This window comes from Barbatula barbatula, assembly GCF_947034865.1.
Source record: "Barbatula barbatula genome assembly, chromosome: 1".
Lineage (NCBI taxonomy): Eukaryota > Metazoa > Chordata > Actinopteri > Cypriniformes > Nemacheilidae > Barbatula > Barbatula barbatula.
In genome coordinates this window covers 7,093,616-7,114,497 of record NC_136766.1, presented here as the reverse complement: position 1 = coordinate 7,114,497, position 20,882 = coordinate 7,093,616, and the positions used below count along the sequence as shown (strand labels likewise).

Genomic DNA, 20,882 nt, shown 5'->3' with positions numbered 1-20,882 from the left:
TCAATTGAATTCTTATTTGAATTGTGTCAGAGCTACAAGGGTCAAAATGTGCACGTGAGGAATCGAGTAACACAACCCTTAAATAGGCTTTTAAACAAACCTATATGAAACATACCAGGACTTGTGATGCGTACCAGTTTTTGTGCATCAGAATGTATAGCCATATAATTTAATAATAATTTATAATACTTTTTATGTCAGAAAAAATACTATTTAAAATGCAGAAGCATTCTGTAGGAAGATCTCTAATATGAAATCAATAATCTGCAATCTGTCGTTTATCGTAAACTTGATCGCCAGGGGGCGCCAAATTCACTGTAACGAGCGCGTACCCAACGCCGCATTGGTCATTGAATCGTGTCAATGATAGATCGGGTAAATACTGCCTCACAAAGGCATAGAGGTGGCCGATAGAGCTACGCTTTTATATATATATATAATGATCACAATTGACATTTGTATTTCTCAACCAATTTCAATGTTGTAAGGCCTACACAACGTTCTGTCTTTATGTACTTCTTTATTGTTAGAAAATATTTGTTGTCATAAGATCCTGAAGACTTACTCTTGTAAGCATTGAAATCGTGGTGTGACCTGAGAACTTTATCGTCTCTCCCGTTAAATAAAATTGGTTTTAGGACGCCATTGCCCTAACCAACATGGCGGCGCCGTTTACGCGCTGCAATTGGTTCAAAGCGCTCAGTGCGACGTTTATGCTCTCGCAGCTAATGACGACATAACTCTGAGACGATCGGGCGCTTAAACGGAGCAGGGCATGACTTTGTAGAGCTCGCTGAAAATATGATCACTTTGATGAACAGCCTCGGCACCAAAATGTCCCTACTCAAAGTCATCAGATATAACGTATGTTGCTTATTTTGGAGATGACAGTTGTTTATGTTGATGTGAGGTGGTGCGTGCATTGCGTTCAAGAGTTTGGACGCACACAATGTACTGTTACGCGATCATTTTGTCATCAAAAGCCAGCCAGTATGTTGTTGTGACACTTGCGATTGCTGTCATGTTCACCTGTGTCTTCAGACGTACGTGTTGGGCAGGAATAGCATTGCGAGGTGTTCATCATCCAGTCACTCAGATGGAGAGACGCGCATTTCACAGATATTAAAAGAGAAGTTTCCTCAGGCTTCCTCGGTCAAGGTTGTGGATATATCCGGTGAGTTTGAGAACAAAATTAAACATACAGGTGTGATTTGGACGGCAGGTGTGCAGTTATGTATTTGTGTTGTTTCAGGGGGCTGTGGTGCAATGTACGAAGTACACATCGAGTCTGATGAATTTAGAGGCAAGAGAACTGTGCAGCAGCACCAGTTAGTAAATCAGGTGGGTTAAAGAGTACTAAAGCGTCCCTTATACTCTTATACTGTCATACTGTAAATAAACCATTTCGGTCATTAATAGAAAAGTCTTTTAACCTAAAAAGAAGAATTAGAGATGGTTGAGTGTCGTTGCATTAGATAATAAAAGATTACACCAAGTGAGTTTTATCACCAAGACCGATAATAACGCATAATGTCCAAGCTAAAGTTTAGTCATATAGACAAAATGTATTGTCACATACTATTTCATGTCATTAAAACAGTATTTGCTATTACATAATAATCTTTGAATTGTTGTTCAACAGGCTCTCAAAGATGAGATTAAAGCCATGCACGGTCTACGCATATTCACGGATGTTCCTAGAAAGTAGAGTCTGCATGACATCATCACTCCATGTTTGTTTTTGCTGTCGTTTTTTTATGATTTATGACTGGCAGGGGTATGCTTGATGTGTTTTATGAATTAAATGAATTTAGAAAGTTGTATCTAAAGAAAGAAAAAGGTGGTGCACTGATGCTGTAATACGCACAATGATATTGGTTTTGTCTGTAAATAAAAGCGTTCAAGAAGAAACACATTTGGATGGTTGAAACCATATATACACGTATTTACATCTGAATAGTGTTTCAATAGCTAGTTAAATGTTTGTAAAGGTCTAGATCTAATAGTTCTCTACAAGCATCTCGGAAACGATAAAACAGTTTCTGTTTGCACCATCTGGTGTCATTTTTGAGGTAACTCACAAACGTGTTACAGGTACCTTATTTTTGGCATCTTTCCTGCTTAATGCAGGTGGGAAATTCCAAACATGCTCAGCGAATGAATTTGTTACGAACATACTGAACCGTATGTTTATATTTTACTTAACCCTTGTTGATAGAGTCTAAACATAAAAAAATTTCAGTCTTTGAACAAATTTGATATATTTGAGAAGCATGCGTTATGGATGTGACAAAAAAGGACAAGTTTTTTGGGAGACGACAAACTTTGTAGGATTTCTGTGAAATAAAATGCACAACCCTGAAGCAATAATACCCAATTAAAAGAAGGGAAAAAGACCAAAGATAAACCAGTGGATCAAACAAATGTCTAACAACCTGGCACTGGAGAAACTGACCTACATTGTGAGAGGAAAACTTGAGGATTTTAAAAACATGTGGTTGCCCTTCTTATGCCTTGTGAAAACATGAGACATGTAAAACTATACTTTTTGTTGGAATGAGCATGGTTTTCTTTTTTCTCTTTTTTTTTAGGGTGGGGGGAGATTTTGTTTTGTGTCTATTCATTTTTTGAATGTTTGGAAAAGTTAAAAATTCAATAAAGATATTTGTGAAAAAAAAAGAAGGGAAATCCTTTTTATAGAACATCAAAAAGTGACTTTATTTTATTTATGTAGCGTTACAGATGTGACAATCCTGAAAATGGCACTTACCTCACTATGAAAAATCAAGCCTTAAAAATAAAACATGCTCTACAAATTTGAAGAGCGTTCTCACATGGGTAGAACCATCAAATGTTAATATCTGTGTTGTAACCATAGTAAAAACCGTTGGTAAATACTTAATTATTTCATGGTATGGTTGACATTTTCACGGAATTGCCCAGGTGGGGTTTTTCTCATTCATTGTACAAGAGCATTTTTACTCCTCTCACGTCTATTACCAGCTTTACGGTACTGTACTTGACTACCGTAACTGACGCTTGCTTGGCATCTTAAGGTGTGCGATTTATTTCAATGGTTTACCTCGTTCGTTTCAACGAACCCTTTAAAACCTGATACATTTTTCGTTTGCGTTGTGTTTTAAAACCTAAATTTAGCGAAATGAAAATACCATATCGCGTTATGTTAGCCCTAGAAAGCCTACGTATGCCGCTATCCCCATAGATCAAATAGGTTCGAACGACTCGTTCAAAAGAACCGATTCGTTTGGGGATCATCAGCTGTAGGATGGACCTCTGAAGAGAGCGTAGTTATCAGGGAGTCTTCAGCAGATCGTTGGGCTCTCGACATCATCATCAAACATGGCACAAGAGGGAACGGAGGTTGTGGAAGAAACTGAACAAATGATAGACAAAATGGAGCCGGAGAATTCCATTTCTCCCGTGGATCCAAAAGAAATGCGGGCTGTGGTTCTGACAGGCTTTGGTGGTATAAACAAACTCAAAGTCACCAAGAAACCCATGCCAGAGCCTCAGGAAGGAGAAGTCAAAATTCGCGTGAAAGCATGGTAAATATTTTCGTGTCAAATTATGTCATACCGTGGATGCGTGATGGATGATGTGTTGGTTGAGGAGATACAGCAGCAACACGTTGCAGCAGGAGGAGGCGAGGTTAACAGGTGTCTTCACCTAATGTACACATTATTGATTTTAAAAGACTGTATAACATATACATACCGGATGCACCCCTGCCAAGCGCAATGTAAACATTAGAAATAATATTTAGAAATAGCCTGCGCATTGTCTGTGCGCACATGCGCTGGTTTCTCTGCGGATATCTTAATGCATCGCAGAGATTTAAAAGCCGCAAAAGCTTGAATGTTTACTTTGTGATGCTTTAAGTATCGTAAATGACGTTTTATGTATTATAATTTATGTATTATAATATATTTAATATGATGTGAAGAATTAAGATGGAGCAGCAGTGAGCTTTAATCTTGTTGGTGGACTGTTTTGGATTTATTTGATAAATAAATTATATATCTTTTTTATATAACACGGTAAAACATTAATTATTAAATTAAAAACATTAACATTATACAATAAGATTTAATTCATTAATCTCAGTTAATGGTAGTTTATGTAATATACTATCCTTTATGATTTATGATATAGGCCTACCATTGTTAATGATGTGAAATATAGCCTGCTGTATAAGTAGACTGTATAGACACTTACAGACACCAGGATTAATAAATGCTGTGAAAATATTGTTCATTTTAACTTCATGTTAATATTGTGTGCTTTTCACTGTGTACATAGACTGCTTGACATTTACTTAGATCTGGATGCTGATTTTTAATTCTACAGCGGCCTGAACTTTCTTGATCTAATGGTGCGTCAAGGAAATATTGACAATCCTCCTAAAACCCCCCTTGTGCCGGGATTTGAGTGTTCTGGGATTGTGGAAGCAATGGGGGAAAACACCAAAGGGTTTGAGGTATGTTTAGGCATGTTTTTGATGCTGATAATAAGACATTGCTGCTAGAAATAGAGGTTAATACACAAATGATAAGTGACTGGTAATCTATGTTCAAATCTACAGTGTCTCATGCTTTAGCCAAAAAAGGGCATTTTAACATTTTATTATTTGACAGAAAAGTCTAGTACTTCTTCGTAACAAGGTATAGAAAAGAAGTTTGTTATGCAAGTTGGGAAAAGCCTAGCATTTACACCTTAACATTTACCAACAATATTTCTGATACATCATCAGCGTTGAAACAACAAATAATCCAAGACCATGTTTATGAAGCAATGGGACACCGAAACGAATGTACTGTGATAACATACATTCTGGTAAAATACTGTGAACACAACCACATGTAAATTGATAAGTACAGAGTAATTTTTTTCATTACAGATAGGTGACAGAGTTATGGCCTTTGTGAACTACAATGCCTGGGCTGAGGTTGTGTGCACGCCATTGGATATCGTGTATAAGATCCCAGACGACATGACGTTCCCAGAGGCTGCTGCCTTCTCCATGAACTTTGTGGCTGCGTACATGATGTTGTTTGAAGTGGCCAATCTCAGGGAGGGAATGTCTGTCTTAGTCCACTCAGCAGGAGGTGGGGTGGTAAGTATGTGTTGCTTTCAGGGATTAGTGAAGAACATTATGAAGCAGTCAAACAAAAATCATTCATGTATGTCTTATTAAACTTTGTGTTTTCATTGCAAAGTACTGGTAAACGCTTATTCGTGGGGATTTTTCTCAGGGATGAGTCTGTATTTAATTTCAGGTTGTTAAGAACTGCTTATTCCATTTCAGGGAATTACTTTTCTTTTCTCTTAGGGTCAAGCTGTGGCTCAGCTGTGTGCCACCGTCCCCAACGTCACTGTGTTTGGAACCGCCTCGCCCTTCAAACACGATGCCATAAAGCATTCCGTGACACATCTCTTTGACAGAAACATTGACTATGTTCCAGAAGTTAAAAAGTAAGGATCGAAAAGCATGCATGCCGGTTTTGACATTAACTAGATGTAGGACCAGAAAAGACAGATGTGTCTGTGAGCAGGACTGCTCATGAGCATCTGTTGTCATTAGAACGATGGAAATCAAAGAGTGAGTCATACCGGGAGGCCAGAGCAGGTCTGAGAAAGCAGACGTCACTAGATGCTTGGTTCCGGTCCCCATAGCAACACCCGGCAGATGGGAAAGCGGAGTGTTCCTGTGTAGAGAGAGGGACCGGCTCTCTTTGAGAGTTGATCAGACAAAGACATAAACACGTGCAGAACGGTTAATCACAGCAGATTAAAAGTAACAACATCCATTGCTACTGAGAGTTTGTAACACTCTCGTACTAAATTTGCACTTTAAATGTAACGTGAATTAAAGATTTTGTTAAAAGAAATTCTTGTGAAAGGAGTATTGGAGAAGCGATTAAGATTCTTCATACTATGGTTCCACATTCCTCTCAGGATCAGCAGCAGAGCTGAATTAAATTGGCCTTAAGTTGGTCCCTCAATAGACAGGAACCCAGGCATCACAAGAAGCTTGTAGGCGGTCCATGAGCATTGGAGTTCATAAGATTCCTCTCATTCCCTCTAGTTGTGCTTGAAACATTGATTTTTTAAAAGGCTTCATTTAAAATAGTAAAGCAGTTGTTTAAGTTTGCAGCAGTTGCCAGAACATTGGGTAATATTCAGGTTGACAACTTCTCTTTTCTCCTCCAGGGTTTCTCCTGAAGGAGTAGATATTGTATTGGACTGTTTGTGTGGAGAGAATACTGGAAAAGGACTGGCTCTGCTAAAGCCAATGGGAACCTACATCCTGTATGGTTGGTAGTACTCTGATCATTTTTTATTGTAATCATTGCAATCTATTATATTATATAATGTCACTAAATCACATTAAATGCACCAAAAATTAAGATTCTTTCATCATTTACTCACCCTCATCTTATTCCAAACCTGTAGAACCAAATACACAAAATAAGATATTACGAAGAATGTTGGTAACCCAACAACATTTGCCTATGTTGATTACCATTGTATGGACACAAAGAAATCGTGAATCACAAGAAATAACTTTTCACTAAGAAAAAACCTGAACAAGAACTTTAAAAAGGAAAACGTATCATTACTATTTTTTGAAAATAAGAACGACTAAAACATTATTAATGGCGCAGTCATCACAATGCTGAATTAATGTTTATGATTAGTCAATATATTAATATAAACTGATACGCTTATTAACCTGAGCTCTTTGCCTACTGATAGCAAATTTGTGTGTGTGTGTTTGAACATACCTCCAGGTTCATCAAACATGGTGACTGGAGAGACCAGAAGTTTCTTCAGCTTTGCCAAATCTGTAAGTGCTGTTGCATATCTTTTCAAGTTACAAAGTTTCAAAGTATAAATGTTTTTTTTTTCTTTCCTTTCAATGTGTTTTGTGTTGTCGTGGGGTTTGGTGCTCGGTTAGCTATAAAAACAATAAAAAAGCAATATTTCTTCGTCTCAGTGGTGGCAGGTTGAGAAGGTGAACCCTATCAAACTCTACGAGGAGAATAAGGTCATGGCTGGATTCTCTTTCCTGAACCTTCTATTCAAGCAGGGCGGGTGGAGGCAGGTTAAGACAGCTGTACAGAAACTTCTGTCCCTCTATGAGCAGAAGAAGATTAAACCTGTTGTAGATTCCTTATGGGCTCTTGAGGAGGTAAGAGGCAATGGCTTTGTATATGTTTTCTTCTATATGATGGTACTTGAAGATGTTTTCTTGGAAAAAAATAAACATACGCAAAACAATAAGGAAAGAGCACACACAAAAACCTTATTATTGTGTTGATGCCTGTGGAAGGCACCATTCAAAAGGTTGAGGAAACTAAAGTATTTCTTCAATCTTAACAATGTTTTGATGTAAAAATACGCCTAAATGTTCACAAAGATTTTGGTAGATTTTTAAAATAATTATTAAATAAATTAAAATGATTCAAATAGGTCATTCAAATACGATTGTGCCAACATTCACTGTAAAAAATGTCCCTGTTAAATTACAGTAAACAACTGGGAGCTAGATTTGCCAGCAAATTTTACAACAAACCATAATCTGTAACAACAGTTTATAACTGTAAAAGATTAAAGACATTACAGTACTGTGCTGTAGATACTGTTGTGGACATTATACTGTTATTTTAGTGTTCCTGCTGTAATTTTTTAAAACAGTTTTTTACTATAAATTTTTTATTTCTGATAACTTTACTTTGAAATAATACTAGAATTACTGTAGTATGTGATTGTAAAATTGTTACACTGCTAGAAGCTGAGGATTTAAAATTTACACGGATGAAAAACTGCTTGCAAATTATTCAAAGTTGCTTCTTTTATTTGTTTCATGTAGAGGCTGAAAACTGCATTCAGAGAAACTACATTTAAAAGATGCATTAGGCAAAAAAACACAAATGTGTTGTTGCACAATATGTTGCAAGTTATGATATCCAAACTAGAATACACAGCCTAACAGCTGAAGAATCATACAAAAGTTAAATACGTGACGAAAAAATCTAATATTAAGTAAAAATTAGGCTGTCACAACACCACTGTTAGCCTATTAAGTTTAATGCATGTTGCCTAAACCAAATGATAAATTAGAGTCACATTCTTTGCTGACATTTTATAATAAATGAAGGGATGACACATCAGACAATCAATTAGATTGCAAATTAACAAAATGTCATGGTTCTGCCACGTCTTGTCAGGTTTTCTAGTCTTGGGGCAGGATCATGATAGTACCACGTGTTTTGTGTGGAGAGAAACACATTATTTTTGGTCACAACATAATGTGCTTTCTCTCCGGTCTCGTCTATGTCCCCGCCATCTCGTTACCCCCTTATTATCTTATGGTTTCATGCCCCTCACCTGTGATAAAAAAATCATTGTTTCTCCCGCACCTAGTGCCTGCGTTTGGGTTCTGTCCCTCCCTGATCATGACACAAAAGCGAAAGGTTTGCTGTTTATCCTACAGTCTTGTGGATGTAAAAAGCTAATAAATCTCTGTTTTGAGTAATGTATTTCTTTAAATTATTCTAATCACAATGACTTTGATCAGTTTGCACTTACCCTGATAAACAGACGAGGAGGAAATCCTGTATGCACTAAAATACGTTGTCTCCTTTGAGTTGGCAGGGTCACAGTCGGAGCAAATCCATATACGTAAAGCTTTTAATTAGTCCTTCTCACGTAATAAAATAACATATCTGTAATGTTAAAACAATTGGCTGTGTTAGGCTGCTTCGTCGTGACTTTCCTAAGAGAATTCCATTGAAAGGAAAAAGAAAGGTGTGTGTTCCTATATGTAATCATCTGCTGTGTGTGAAACATCAGATGTCAGGTGGGCTGTCGGTCTCTCTGCTTTGATTACAGATGGTTATGTCGTTCTGTTCTTCCTACACTGCCAGAGACCCCACCTCCATAAAAACCCATCAAAGCCGCACAGCCTGTGAGCAGCAATCGGCAGCATTTTACACAGTTTACATTCCACAGTCACCGTCTCATAACTGAGAGTTCCTGTTAGCACGTTGAGTGATTGTTGCATTGTTGAGGAAGTAACGGATTCATTTCTGTTTGATTAAACCGAGTAAAACGCGGCAACCCAGCGTACTGTACAGTAGCTGCTGAAGGTGGTGGTTTGATTGTGCATTTTATAAAGCTTCCATTTTACAGTACAGATGGTATGAAAACCTACTGTATGTTTTTGTCAAAGCTGGCTTTTTTTCTTAATACTGTGATTCACTCCACCGGTTTCACACGTTTCTGATGTTTTCTTGCAGTTGTGTGTTGTGCTTATACCACCCTGATTGGTGGTGTCAGCTGTAAATGTGTCAGACTCTTTGAGTTGAATATTAAGGATTTGTTGTTTTGGGGTTTAGAATAAAAATCGTATGGGTTTTGTGGCTTTGGTGATTCATTTGATGGCCGCCAGCATAAGTGCACGTTGTTCACTGTTGCTAGTCTATGTATTAGCGCTTTAAACATGCAAAAGTGCCTGAGAAAGAGCATGGTTGTTTGGTTAGAGATAATCCTAGGCTTTACTTTTTTAAGAAATGTATTATTTGATTTAGGCTGTTTAACACTTTTTGGAAACTTTTCATTGAAGTATCTGTTGATGTGCATACAGTGTGATGTCACCATGGCACATGTTTAATTCATTTGTTCTAAATCTTTTCATGCTCAAACCACTATTTAAATTCTTGACCCTAATTATATGTTCTTGTAAATGCTAATTGAAAATAATTGGCAGCTTGTTATGCAACACACACCTGTAATTCCGTTGGCCAGCTATAGACCGCTGCTCACACACATGCGAAAGAAGGATAGTAATGTTCTCCCTACTTGTCCTTAGGCATCTAGTTTGTTTTTGGTAAGGGGTTTCTCTTTTATAGTTCAGCGGACCTAGTTGAAGTTTATTTAGGAGGGACATATGAGAAATGGATGCGAATCGAACTTGAAAACGGGATAATTTCAAGATTTAATGAACACTATTTGGATTTCTTTAAACAAAATCTAACAAAATTTGTAATATTTTTGTGTGGACTATTCTTTTGAGAACCTTTAAAGCCACAATATGTAAATGCTGATGGTGCACTTTCAAAACAACAACAAAAAGTAAAGCTAAATGACGTTATGTAGGAGAGGGGAATTATGGGACATGTCGTTTTCACCATCCAGAGCCGTATGGAGATCGCCCATCATGTTCAAAGATTGTATTTTTATAAGTGAAACAAACATTTTCATGGAACCTTTTCTGCACTGGAATGCATGTAAAATATAAATAGTCATATTGATTTCATGTACGACTCATGTAGCTAGACCTTTGGACTAATGTCTGAAGTCCAATAGCTATGGGTGTCTTGGGAATGCTCCTTCAATGGTTCAGGTCTTACCTCTCAGGTAGGTCACTTAGAGATTCCTGGAGAGGTGAGGTCTCTGAGTCCAACATCTCGACACAGGGGTGCCTCAGGGCTCAGTGCTTGGTCATTTGCTATTCTCAAGTCTGACGATCCGACTGTTTCAGCATGCCTAGCCGACATCTCGCTCTGGATGAAGGACCATCACCTGTAGCTGAACCTTGCAAAAACAGAACTGCTTGTAATACCGGCCGATACAAAGACTCATCACAACTTCTCCATTCAACTGGGCTCATCAACCATCACATCTTCCAGAAAGGCCAGAAACCTGGCAGAGGTGATCGATGATCAGCTTAACTTCACAGACCAGGTTGCCAGCACCATCCGGTCCTGTAGATTCATCCTCTACAATATTAGGAAATTAGACCTTTTCTATCAAAACATGCTAAGGAAATCCTAATCCAGGCTCATGTTCTGTCCAGACTGGACTACTGGAATGCGCTACTGGCTGGACTTCAAGCTTGCACAACCAAACCTCTACAGATGATCCAAAATGCAGCAACGAGAATGATCCGAAGAGAACACACGTCACTCCTCACTACATTAAGTTACATTGGATCCTTGTTGTGGCATGCATCAAATTCAAGTCTCTGCTCCTGTCCTACAAGACCAGCACTGGTTCGGCACCCCCTTATCTTCACATGCTAATGCAGACGTATGTACCCGCCAGATCCTTGCGCTCCGCAAACGAACAACGGCTTGTGGTGCCATCCCAAAAAAGTTAAACATCTCTCTCACGTACCTTCTCTGGATCGGTTCCACTTATGTGGAATGATCTGCCCGCTGCTACAAGATCTGCAGATTCTTTAGCCATCTTTAAGAATCATCTGAAAACACATCTCTTCCGTCAACACCTGACCGATCAGTTCTGACTTCTATATCTTTTCTACACTTAAAAAAAAGAAATTCCAACTAAGCTCTGTACACTGTGATAGGCTTTGAGATCCCATTTGTATCACTTTTTTGTTATCCTTATGTTGTTCAAATTGCTTCCATTGTTTACCTCATCTGTAAGTCGCTTTGGATAAAAGCGTCTGCCAAATGACTAAATCTAATCTAAATCTTAAGTCTGGAGTCTCCATAGTAGCTTTCATTGGCCAAAGACCGCAAAAGAGACCATCTGACTGACATGTAAAGCCACCAATCAAAGTATGATAATGAAAGTTCAAAGTCACTACTAAATCGTCAATTCAGCCAGTGATTTATAGGTGTGATGTTTGAGACTCAGACTCATTTCATGTAGACTTGAAGTTAATTTAATGAATAATTTTTCAGTTCTATTATAGCACTTTATTATAGCTACCAGCACTGCTTGAACATTTTCTGAATGCTTCTAAATGTCCCTGTGCAATGTGGAGATTTGAGCAGCATCTAGTGGTAAGGTTGCGACTTGCTGCCAATGGCTCATCCACCGCTCGTCCCTCCCTTTCGAAGCACTATGGCGGCTCTCACAGGACAAAGACGTCATTGTGTTTTTGCCGCTTTGCTGAAGGAGAAAACGTCTTCAGGAAACATGTTCTGTAGAACAGCTCGTCAGTTAAGGGCTACTGTAGAAACATGGCGAATTACAAGGTGATAAGAGATGCACGGATCAGCTCGAATGTCACCCGAATTTGCTACTTCAAACAAATCATCCACCCGCCACCCCCCCGCACCTGTAATTTTCTCTGATCTCGATATCCACACCCGACCCACACCTGGTCATAACATCATTCATTCGAATTATTTGTTTTAAGCGAGTCCTTCATACTTTAATGGGAATATTGCTATTTCTGTCATTGCAACAAACTATATGTTCAGCCCAAGCAGTGACTGGATAAACGAATAAACATTGGAGCCAAGTACGGTGCAGTTGAGGCTGATTTGATTTAATTCTCCTTTTTAATTTTCTCTTTCGGATCTGTTTCGCCTCCATTTCTGTTTTAAGAATGGACCCCGTCCCATCCTCGCGACGCAGGCTTTTTATAGTTGATAGTCGGCAAATGAGTGCCTGTGTGCCTGATGAAAATACATTTAAAACACGTTTTTATTTACATATTTTAGAGAATGTAGTTCATATTTGCATAATGAATGACTGATCTTATCCATCCCCAATTAATCAGAATGTACTTTTTTATTACCTGCCCGTGGACTGTCCGCAGCGCTGGCGGATATAACCGCAATCCGCTCATCACTAATGTAGATAGAAGTAGCTCATTCTAAGGTAATAAAAACATAACGCTTCATTATGTTAGGTCTTCATACACCTCTGAAGACGTAGTTTTATATATTTTATTGCATTTCTGTCAATAGATCCTCCAAACAATTACACATTGAACCTAAATTTTACATTTTATGTCAGGACGTTGTAGTGCAGTTAGACTCTTTATAGACTGTCAGGTGATTACAACCCTTCCTTTGCTCTTATAAACGTTTGTGTGGTCCCAAGCACCTGACTGAGCTCACACTTCCCACAGAAAACAGTCACATTGCTAGCAGGAGAAGAGGATTTAAAAGGATTCAAAGAAAATGGTTGTAAGGGGAGGTCATAATAAAAAAGGAGGTGGAGAGAACGAAATAGAGGGTTGCAGAGATGTTTTTGTAATAAGAAGAAGGGTGACAAATTTGTGACCTGGGGACAGGCAGCGGTAACATCTGCGCGGGGAGCTGCCGTAGGGAACCGAATCTCATTATTTGTTAACAGTTAAAGCTGCTGTCTCCCTGCTTTTCCTTTGGCATGATATGAAGATGACCTTCTTCATGTGAAATTGAGCATCAGAAAGGATTCTGAGCTCTCAGCAGGCTTTGGGGTTTAGTATGACTGATGATATAGCCTGCAGGGTGCTGTGTGCCTGTATGACATGCACATTCAGTAATCGCATCTCTTAAGATTACTATATGTGTATCCCACAAAACCTTATAAAAACATTATTGCATTTGACCAAAAATTACAATCAACCATTTAATTGAACTTATTGCATCATTCTTTTCAGACAACAGATCCTTTGGTGGTAAAGAGCTCCATTCAATGTTCATGTGAGCCGTATTGTAGCGTCTAGTCTCACGTCATTGACCACGACCAACCTCATTGGCCGCTCTCGCCTGACAAAGGAACCACTGACATTTTCATCTCAATCGCATTTGCTTGCATTGCCCTGTTGTCATGGTAACCAGGGGTCTGCACCGTTGTTGTTGTTTGGTGACCTGTGAGAATTGTGACTTGGCAGTCGCTTTGCATCAAATACAAAGGCATTCAGATCAGCACTGATCTGAGACCTGTGATCTTATATTTTAAGGGGAACTACTACAAGACAGAAATAATGTGTTAAGAGGGATTTAACAGTTGTTTTTTCCACAATATTTTGCAGCTTTATCTAACGTTCACAAACATGCAACATTTTTAATCGATATCAAGCTGCATTAAACTAAATAGCAAAGAGCTTAATTTCAAATCTGTCCCTCAGTCGCTGCTTTTGCTCAAAACTTCGTTTTGTTAGCTTGGGACAAAGACCTCACAGGACCTCACATCATTCTGCCCTCCATAAACGGATTAACAGAAGACCTCCATGTCTCACGAGTCCATGCACACTTTAATTTGTTTCTAATCAAAGAGTTCCAGAAAGCCCTTCAGATTCTTCTGTGCTTATCTCATGAGGTCAGGCTGTACTGAGCTGTTGAAAGAAAAGTTTGATTCTTTAGTTCCTCACTCCCGACCTCAAGAGGTGCTCTAGCGACAGACGCTTATAGGCCGAGGTCTTTAGCCTCCTTCTTAGAGCACCTGACTCCCATGCAGGATCGACCCAGTTCGAGGCCTGCTCGGAGCGGGGCGAGCAGAACCGGTTACACGGAGAACACTTTGATTCTCATTATTTAATCAACATGTAAAGCTCTCTGTTCTCATTTACTTTGATAAACCTAAATGTTCATGTAACAATTTGGCCTTAGAGCACTTCAGTGTTGTGGTCACCACATTTTCCGAGGCAAGGACTAAAAAAAAGTGAAGATTGAGTTACAGTATAAACATTTCAATGGGAGTGGATTGTGATCACCTCTTCTCAAGCTTCAAAATGATGCAAAAGCGTTAACCATAACTCCATGTCATGAAGCCATACAACCAGTGAGTATGTTGAAAGTCTTGACCTGTGCATCTCTCTCTCTCTCAATGCTTATCGCTTTGTATCCCTTCAGAAAATCACACTAAGACTGTACTAACTTTGTAAACAGAAAGCGCAAAACAACTCTGTTTTGTTTCCGGAGAACAAAGAAAGCCATATGGCGTTTGAATGAGTTTGAGTAAATTATGACTTAATCTATTTTTGAAGAAAGCATTCCTTTATAGAGTAATACAGACCTTTAGAATCAAAACGATTAAAGCAGAACAACCAGCCTGAAAAACTCAAGAGCCAATTTGTGTTTATAAAATTACAGGTAGACTATTCAAATGAGAGATTAATTGTGCTACAAATTTGTAACAGCACCAGACGCAAAACGGTACAGACAAGGTCATAGTAAGCGGGTTTCCATTTCTCGCATTTTGAAGTTTCGCATCAGAAACGAGTAATGCAAAATTTTAAAACCCTTAATTTCCAAAAACGTCTTACTCTCGCTTGAGGTTTTTCATTTGTGCGAAAAAGGGTGAATGCGAATAAAGGGAGATGGAAATGCATTTGCCGAATAAATGTTGTTATGGTCATTCTTAAATGCCTGAGCAAAGTCGTCAAGTATGTCTGTAATTGCTTCTTAAACTGTCACAACCGTGTTTTCCATAAGTGACAATGTTTGTATGCATTACAGTAACAAGAATGCATCTTTATTTAAGTTTTCGTTTGACATTTAGTGGTTGACAGTGTCAAAAGCGGCAGATAGATCCAGGAGGATGAGTGCAGATGATTTAGAGGCCGCCTTTGCCAGTCTCGGGACTAAAGACTGAGAGCAGTGCAGTCTCATTGGAATGACCACTCTTGAAACCAGACTGGTTGCTGTCCAAGAGGTTGTTCTGTGTGAGAAATGAGGAGAGCTGGTCAGCTACCACACGCTCAAGAATCAATTAATTTATCTACCTAAACTTCCCTTTGTTTTTAAACGGTCAGACTGGTCATATTATCAACTCTACGTTCTTAGTTTAAATGTGTCTGCATATTTACAAATCATTTTAACCACAATTGCCAATTTTATCTGTTGTCAACCCTAATGTTTGCACAAAGACTGTTGGTTGCCATCACTGTTTCATACTGATCTGATGTCGCCTGATGTCTGATAATGCGGAGGTTTGTGGAGAGAATAGAAGAGGCGGGTCTTAGATCAGCTCACAAAGGACTGCTTCCTAGAGCCATACAAGCTGAGCATATTTGTGAGGCTTTGAGATGATATTTGTGCCTCTGAGGGAAACAGTTTTTTCACTGATGTTTTTTATTGTCTCCATTCCTACATTCAGACACAATCAGGCCCTCCATACTTGTAATAGCTTTGAAATGAAACTGAATCTAAGGGATGTACTTGAGAAATGAACCGTGCTGTTTTCTGGGATGAATGATCTTCTGAGGTCATGCAGCTTGGTGAAAGAACGAGGAAGTGGAACTGATGTCTGTACCTAAAGCTATCACCCATACAACATTACAAAATTAGAAACCAAACCCCAGTGTCCTTACCATTAAATCCGTTTATACTTTTTTTTATAAAAATGTGGGTTATGCACGATATGAGTGGTTGCCAGCACATTGCTATATGGGACTGCTAAAGGTGTTCTGAGTGTTTTTGAAGTACATTTCATTGGCAGTGATGCTTACTTGTTCCTCTTTCAGTCTGTAAGTGTGGATTGTGTTTTCTCTACAGTATATAGTACATTTACATTTATGCATTTGGCAGGTGCTTTTGCACTTGTCTATGTAATATTCTGGAATGATCTTTTTTTATTATTTACATTTCAAACCTCCGGACTGATGTAGTTAAAGAATTTAAAGGATTGCAGGGCCAAATTAAAGCTTATTTACTGTGTCATGCATTATGAATCCTACCCAGTTTGTTTTAACACTGTTAACAGTGGGCATGTCCCTATTCTCAAGGTCTGGCTAACAGCTGTTGTGTCATTTACTGATTCATACGGCTAACCATCACTTTAAAAGATGTGGTCATATACATCCCACACATAACCTGTGGAAACTCATAACACTGTCATATTGCCCCATACGGTCCTGTTTACTTTTTCAGTTTATACGCAGAGCATATGTAACGTGTGAAAATTACAGTAGTTTAATTCTTCGTTGTCATGACAATAATGCAAATACGAATAGTCCTTAAAAATGACTAGCATTCATTTAATTTATACAATATTTTTATATATTTGTTTTTATTCTCTGAATGTGTCAACGTTTAGACAACCAACTAATTTTTACTAACTTAAAAGCACCTGCACTTTTCTTTGAAAAAGTGTCCATTCCATTCCCGTGACATGTGGTTATTATCATTCTACAGCTATCCTCTTTTAATCCAACGCTGCTTAGAAAGAACCAAAATGACCAAGTGTAGCACCTATAACTCAATAAATCATCCAACACATCAACATCAGCTTCTTTTGAACAGTAGTGCACATTAGTCTTCTGTCTCTGCTGCCCCTTCAGTCCGTTATTGGTACTGCATCAACTCAATACAAGTCAGCATGGACCTTAAACAATAATTGTGAGAGCAAGACCTGGATTTTGCTTGAGGTGTAAGTCTTTCAATGTGTGGGATGTGTTGATTCATACTGTGTTCATTTGAAGGTGAAGGAGGCCATGCAGAGAATCCATGACAGAGGAAACATAGGGAAGCTCATTTTGGATGTGGAAAAGTCTCCCACGCCTTTGGTGAGTGAGTAACTCCGTTAAGACCTATGTTCTGTAAAACACACGTACAAGCAAAAACATTACATGGTGTGTGAAACAATGTTAATATCAACTATTGGTTTACGTAACTGTAATTCTTTGAGTTTTCGAATATCTTGTGTATTGAAGACAATGGCCAAAAGCTGACAAAGAAATCAATATGAAGGACAAAAGCATGTTTGAGTACTACACCTTTCACCTATAGTAGGGACAAAAAATGACAGCAATCGAAGAATCAGATCAAATCATGACAACGGTTTCCATGGAGACGTATCTTATGAGGACACAATCTGTGGAAATAATGGCCTTCAACAGCATTCCTTCATAAAATCTACATTTAATGTCTTCATTTGATGAACTGCAGATATTCAAATATTGCGATGTTAGTTTGGAACCCCCAACCAGCCCAACATAACAGCTTTGGCTCTGTCAATGGTGTGGGGTTTTTATGCCTTTCTGTTAGAAGACATTCATTATATTTGCAATTAAATATATTAAAGAGATTTCATTTGTCACTTACTTCCCTGCGGATTTCATACTGCTCATATCTGAATACAATATACATTTTTCAGATGGCCAATGACAGCACGGAGACCAGTGAGGCAGGTGAGGAGGATGAAGAACACGAGGGAGATACGGATAACAAGGAGAGAATACCCTTCATTCAGTGAAGCTGACATCCCAACCAGAGACTTTCATGAACCCTGTGCTATTGTGAAATGTGTGTGTGATGTCTCTCTTGTTTGTCTGTATTTCAAATAGGCTAAAAACACTTACTGTGGTGTTTATTGTTCAACTGAAGTGCCATTCTTAGTGCAGTGTTGAAACGTTCCAGTGTTTAAGACCAAAACGTTATTGTTGAATAGACTTTTTCTGAATGTTTTTTGGTGGCCTCTCGAATGCTTATTTGGGCCTGTCAGTCAGTGGACAGAAATCAACAGAATTAACACTCACCAAGTGCCAAATGCAAGGGAAAATTGGCATAAGTGGCCAGTAACTTTGTGATAATGCGCGAGCTGTTCAGTTGGTTTTGTTGATGTGCCGTTGTTAGTGACGTGAGTATATTAAATCGATACCAAGTTTATCTAGGATACCTAACATTTTTTCTTCAGGACTGAACAAGGTACAAAATTACAGCAAGTCTTTGCTTTTGTGTAAAATATGTTTACATTTATGCATTTGGCAGACAGTTTTATAACAGCTTCATCAGAATCTGTATCGCCTGCGCATCCGTAACCTTAGCATTATGCTCTACCTGGAACAGTACAGAGATACTGTGTAATGAAAATGCAAAATAGTATTCATGACCTCCACATTTTCTTATACACAATACGCTCACAATTATAAAGTGAAGTTTTTATTAAACCCTGGTTGTAGTGCTTGTAAATGTGCAATGCAGGGTAAATGTGGTGTGAAATGAGAGTGTTAGTGCGAGATTGTGTTTTTGACTGAAAGATAAAAAGAAACTGGGAAAAGCTTTTTGTAGTAGTTTGAGTGAATGCGCAAAGGAGGATGTGCCGTGTTACTCGGTTTTTGCGTCATGCTTCGTGTACCTCAAATCATGACTCACAATACTTAAGCCTTTGAACCATTTAAATGATTCATAATCAGCTTTATGTCAAAGGCCCTCAAAATGTCTTTTCTTAAAGGCCCAGTGTATGAAATTGTGGTAAGGTTGCGAATTGCAATCGCTCACTCCACTCCTCCCTTTCGAAGCACTCTGGTGGCTAAGTCACGTTTTCGCTTCTTTGCTGCAGGAGATAACGTATTTATAGAGCGCACTCTGTAGAGCAGTTTGTCTAGTAGGGCTACTGTAGAAACAACATGGCGAATTCCGATCCCCGCCATGTGTTTATAGAAATCACTCATTCTAATGAATAACTAATAAGTAATAAAAAACGACTTTATACACATCTGAAGACATCTATCTATATATATAATGCATTTCTGTTAATAGAACCTCCAAAAAAATGACACACTGGACCTTTAAAAAAACTTTAAAAAACGTTGTTTCCAAAATCCAAAAGAGATTTGAGAGCTACTTCGGTATTGTATGTGAAAGACATTGTTGTTTCCACCGTCTTTACATATTTGGGTTCAGGTTTACAATGATATGAAAGTGAGTAAATATTAATCGTGAGTCTGTCTTGCACCACTTTGAAGTCAAGCACATCCTTATGCGACAACAACAACGATGCCTTTTGTTGCAACATTGCCTTTTGTTGCACACAGTATTAACATTAGACACACATTTTAAGAATAGCCCAGGTCGAAATATACCTCCAAAATAAAAACAGAAAATAATGATTAGCTTTTTTGGGGGGTTGGTTCTGCCTACATGTGGTAATATAATTTAATGTGTTGGGTATTGCGGTGCTTGCACTATTTTCTCCACAACCGTGTGTGCTTTTATCTCCAAACTCTGAGATGAATTGCAGCCAGCATGAAATTCATCTACACCCAAGAGTGATGAAAAAATTATGATTAAAATGGACCCTTTCCTCAAAAGAAAGCTTCTTGTTCTTGTTTGTGTATTGTAACGTGCAACTTTTCATGACTAAGTGCATTATATGAAAATCAATATTTTGTGAAGGCATGGTTTCTTTGTTTGGTCTGGTGTTTGACTTGCCTTTAAGCACTATGTCTTCTCAGATCAAGAGACACTGAAGTGACTGAAGATTGTTGCCATGTAGTTGTATTTAGTGAATATGCTATTGTATTTTGTGGTAGATTGAAAAAACATTGAATTATAATAAAATGTTCTGCAAGGCATTCTTTTCGATTTCTGTGTGTTTATTATGTGGTCTTTATTATTAAAATGCGGTTCGGCATTAAACAGAAAACATCAACCTGGTAACATTTTACACGATTCTTATCTGGTTTTGATCTGATAATAAGGTTGCAAAAGATATACAGTACATCTGAAAAAATTACTATTCTTGATGTTTAGGAGAAATAGTTAAATATTACAGATAATTGTTTTATTGGACATTTTTATATTGCTTTTAAGTACAGACAGGTAGCCTTTTAATGCTTTGAGTGCATGTGTGTTTCAAAGACATACAGTAAAGGATATTCCCTTTCGGCTGTTGCTTTTATGCAGTCGTTTAAAATTAGCAGAGAACACCGAGCTCTGACCTGGTCTTCCTCTCAACAGCTTCTCTGTCAACCCAATTCAAACTCATGTCAATGTGCACTTATATATATTCTCAAGACCTGCTCATGCTCAAGAGAAAGTCGTGCAAAGCATTTTTAATTGATCTAATCAATTTAAGATTTAAGAATTTAGACAAATTTAGATATTATATATTTTTATATTATAATTTGCTTTTCAGTTTGTTATTGCTTCAATACCGACTCGCCAATAAATACTTACTATTTTTAACTATATACTTAAAAGTTGATAAAGTACAGAAAATGAAAGTGTGCTTACTGTTTATAGCAGGAAGTCTGTTTAATTCATGAGCACACGTAACAGTGTGGCACTGAATTTTCTTGTTGGGTTAAGAACTGGAAAACTACCAAATTAATTCCATGCCCTTACCAGGTAAATATTTATAAATGGACGAAAACAGAGGCAGTG

At 38.1% G+C, this 20,882-nt stretch overlaps 2 protein-coding genes across 3 annotated transcripts; both read left to right on the top strand.

Annotated features, from left to right (window-relative positions):
• The first annotated feature begins 663 nt into the window (after nucleotides 1-663).
• bola3 (bolA family member 3) lies at nucleotides 664-2,706 on the top strand. The gene is made up of 4 exons (XM_079457260.1): nucleotides 664-864; nucleotides 1,042-1,174; nucleotides 1,253-1,341; nucleotides 1,643-2,706. The coding sequence occupies exons 1-4, from the start codon at nucleotides 802-804 to the stop codon at nucleotides 1,706-1,708; spliced, it is 351 nt and encodes a 116-aa protein (XP_079313386.1). The 5' UTR covers nucleotides 664-801; the 3' UTR covers nucleotides 1,709-2,706.
• A 301-nt stretch (nucleotides 2,707-3,007) lies between these two features.
• Nucleotides 3,008-20,074, top strand: vat1l (vesicle amine transport 1-like). Of its 2 annotated transcripts, XM_079458179.1 has the most exons (9): nucleotides 3,008-3,566; nucleotides 4,369-4,498; nucleotides 4,919-5,134; nucleotides 5,351-5,493; nucleotides 6,232-6,335; nucleotides 6,813-6,868; nucleotides 7,019-7,213; nucleotides 17,198-17,281; nucleotides 17,872-20,074. In XM_079458179.1, the coding sequence occupies exons 1-9, from the start codon at nucleotides 3,361-3,363 to the stop codon at nucleotides 17,968-17,970; spliced, it is 1,233 nt and encodes a 410-aa protein (XP_079314305.1). In that variant the 5' UTR covers nucleotides 3,008-3,360; the 3' UTR covers nucleotides 17,971-20,074. The 2 variants fall into 2 exon arrangements, with proteins under 2 accessions (XP_079314305.1, XP_079314306.1); XM_079458180.1 differs by lacking the exons at nucleotides 17,198-17,281; nucleotides 17,872-20,074 and adding an exon at nucleotides 8,917-9,799 and having other exon boundaries at nucleotides 3,312-3,566.
• Nucleotides 20,075-20,882: the final 808 nt, after the last annotated feature.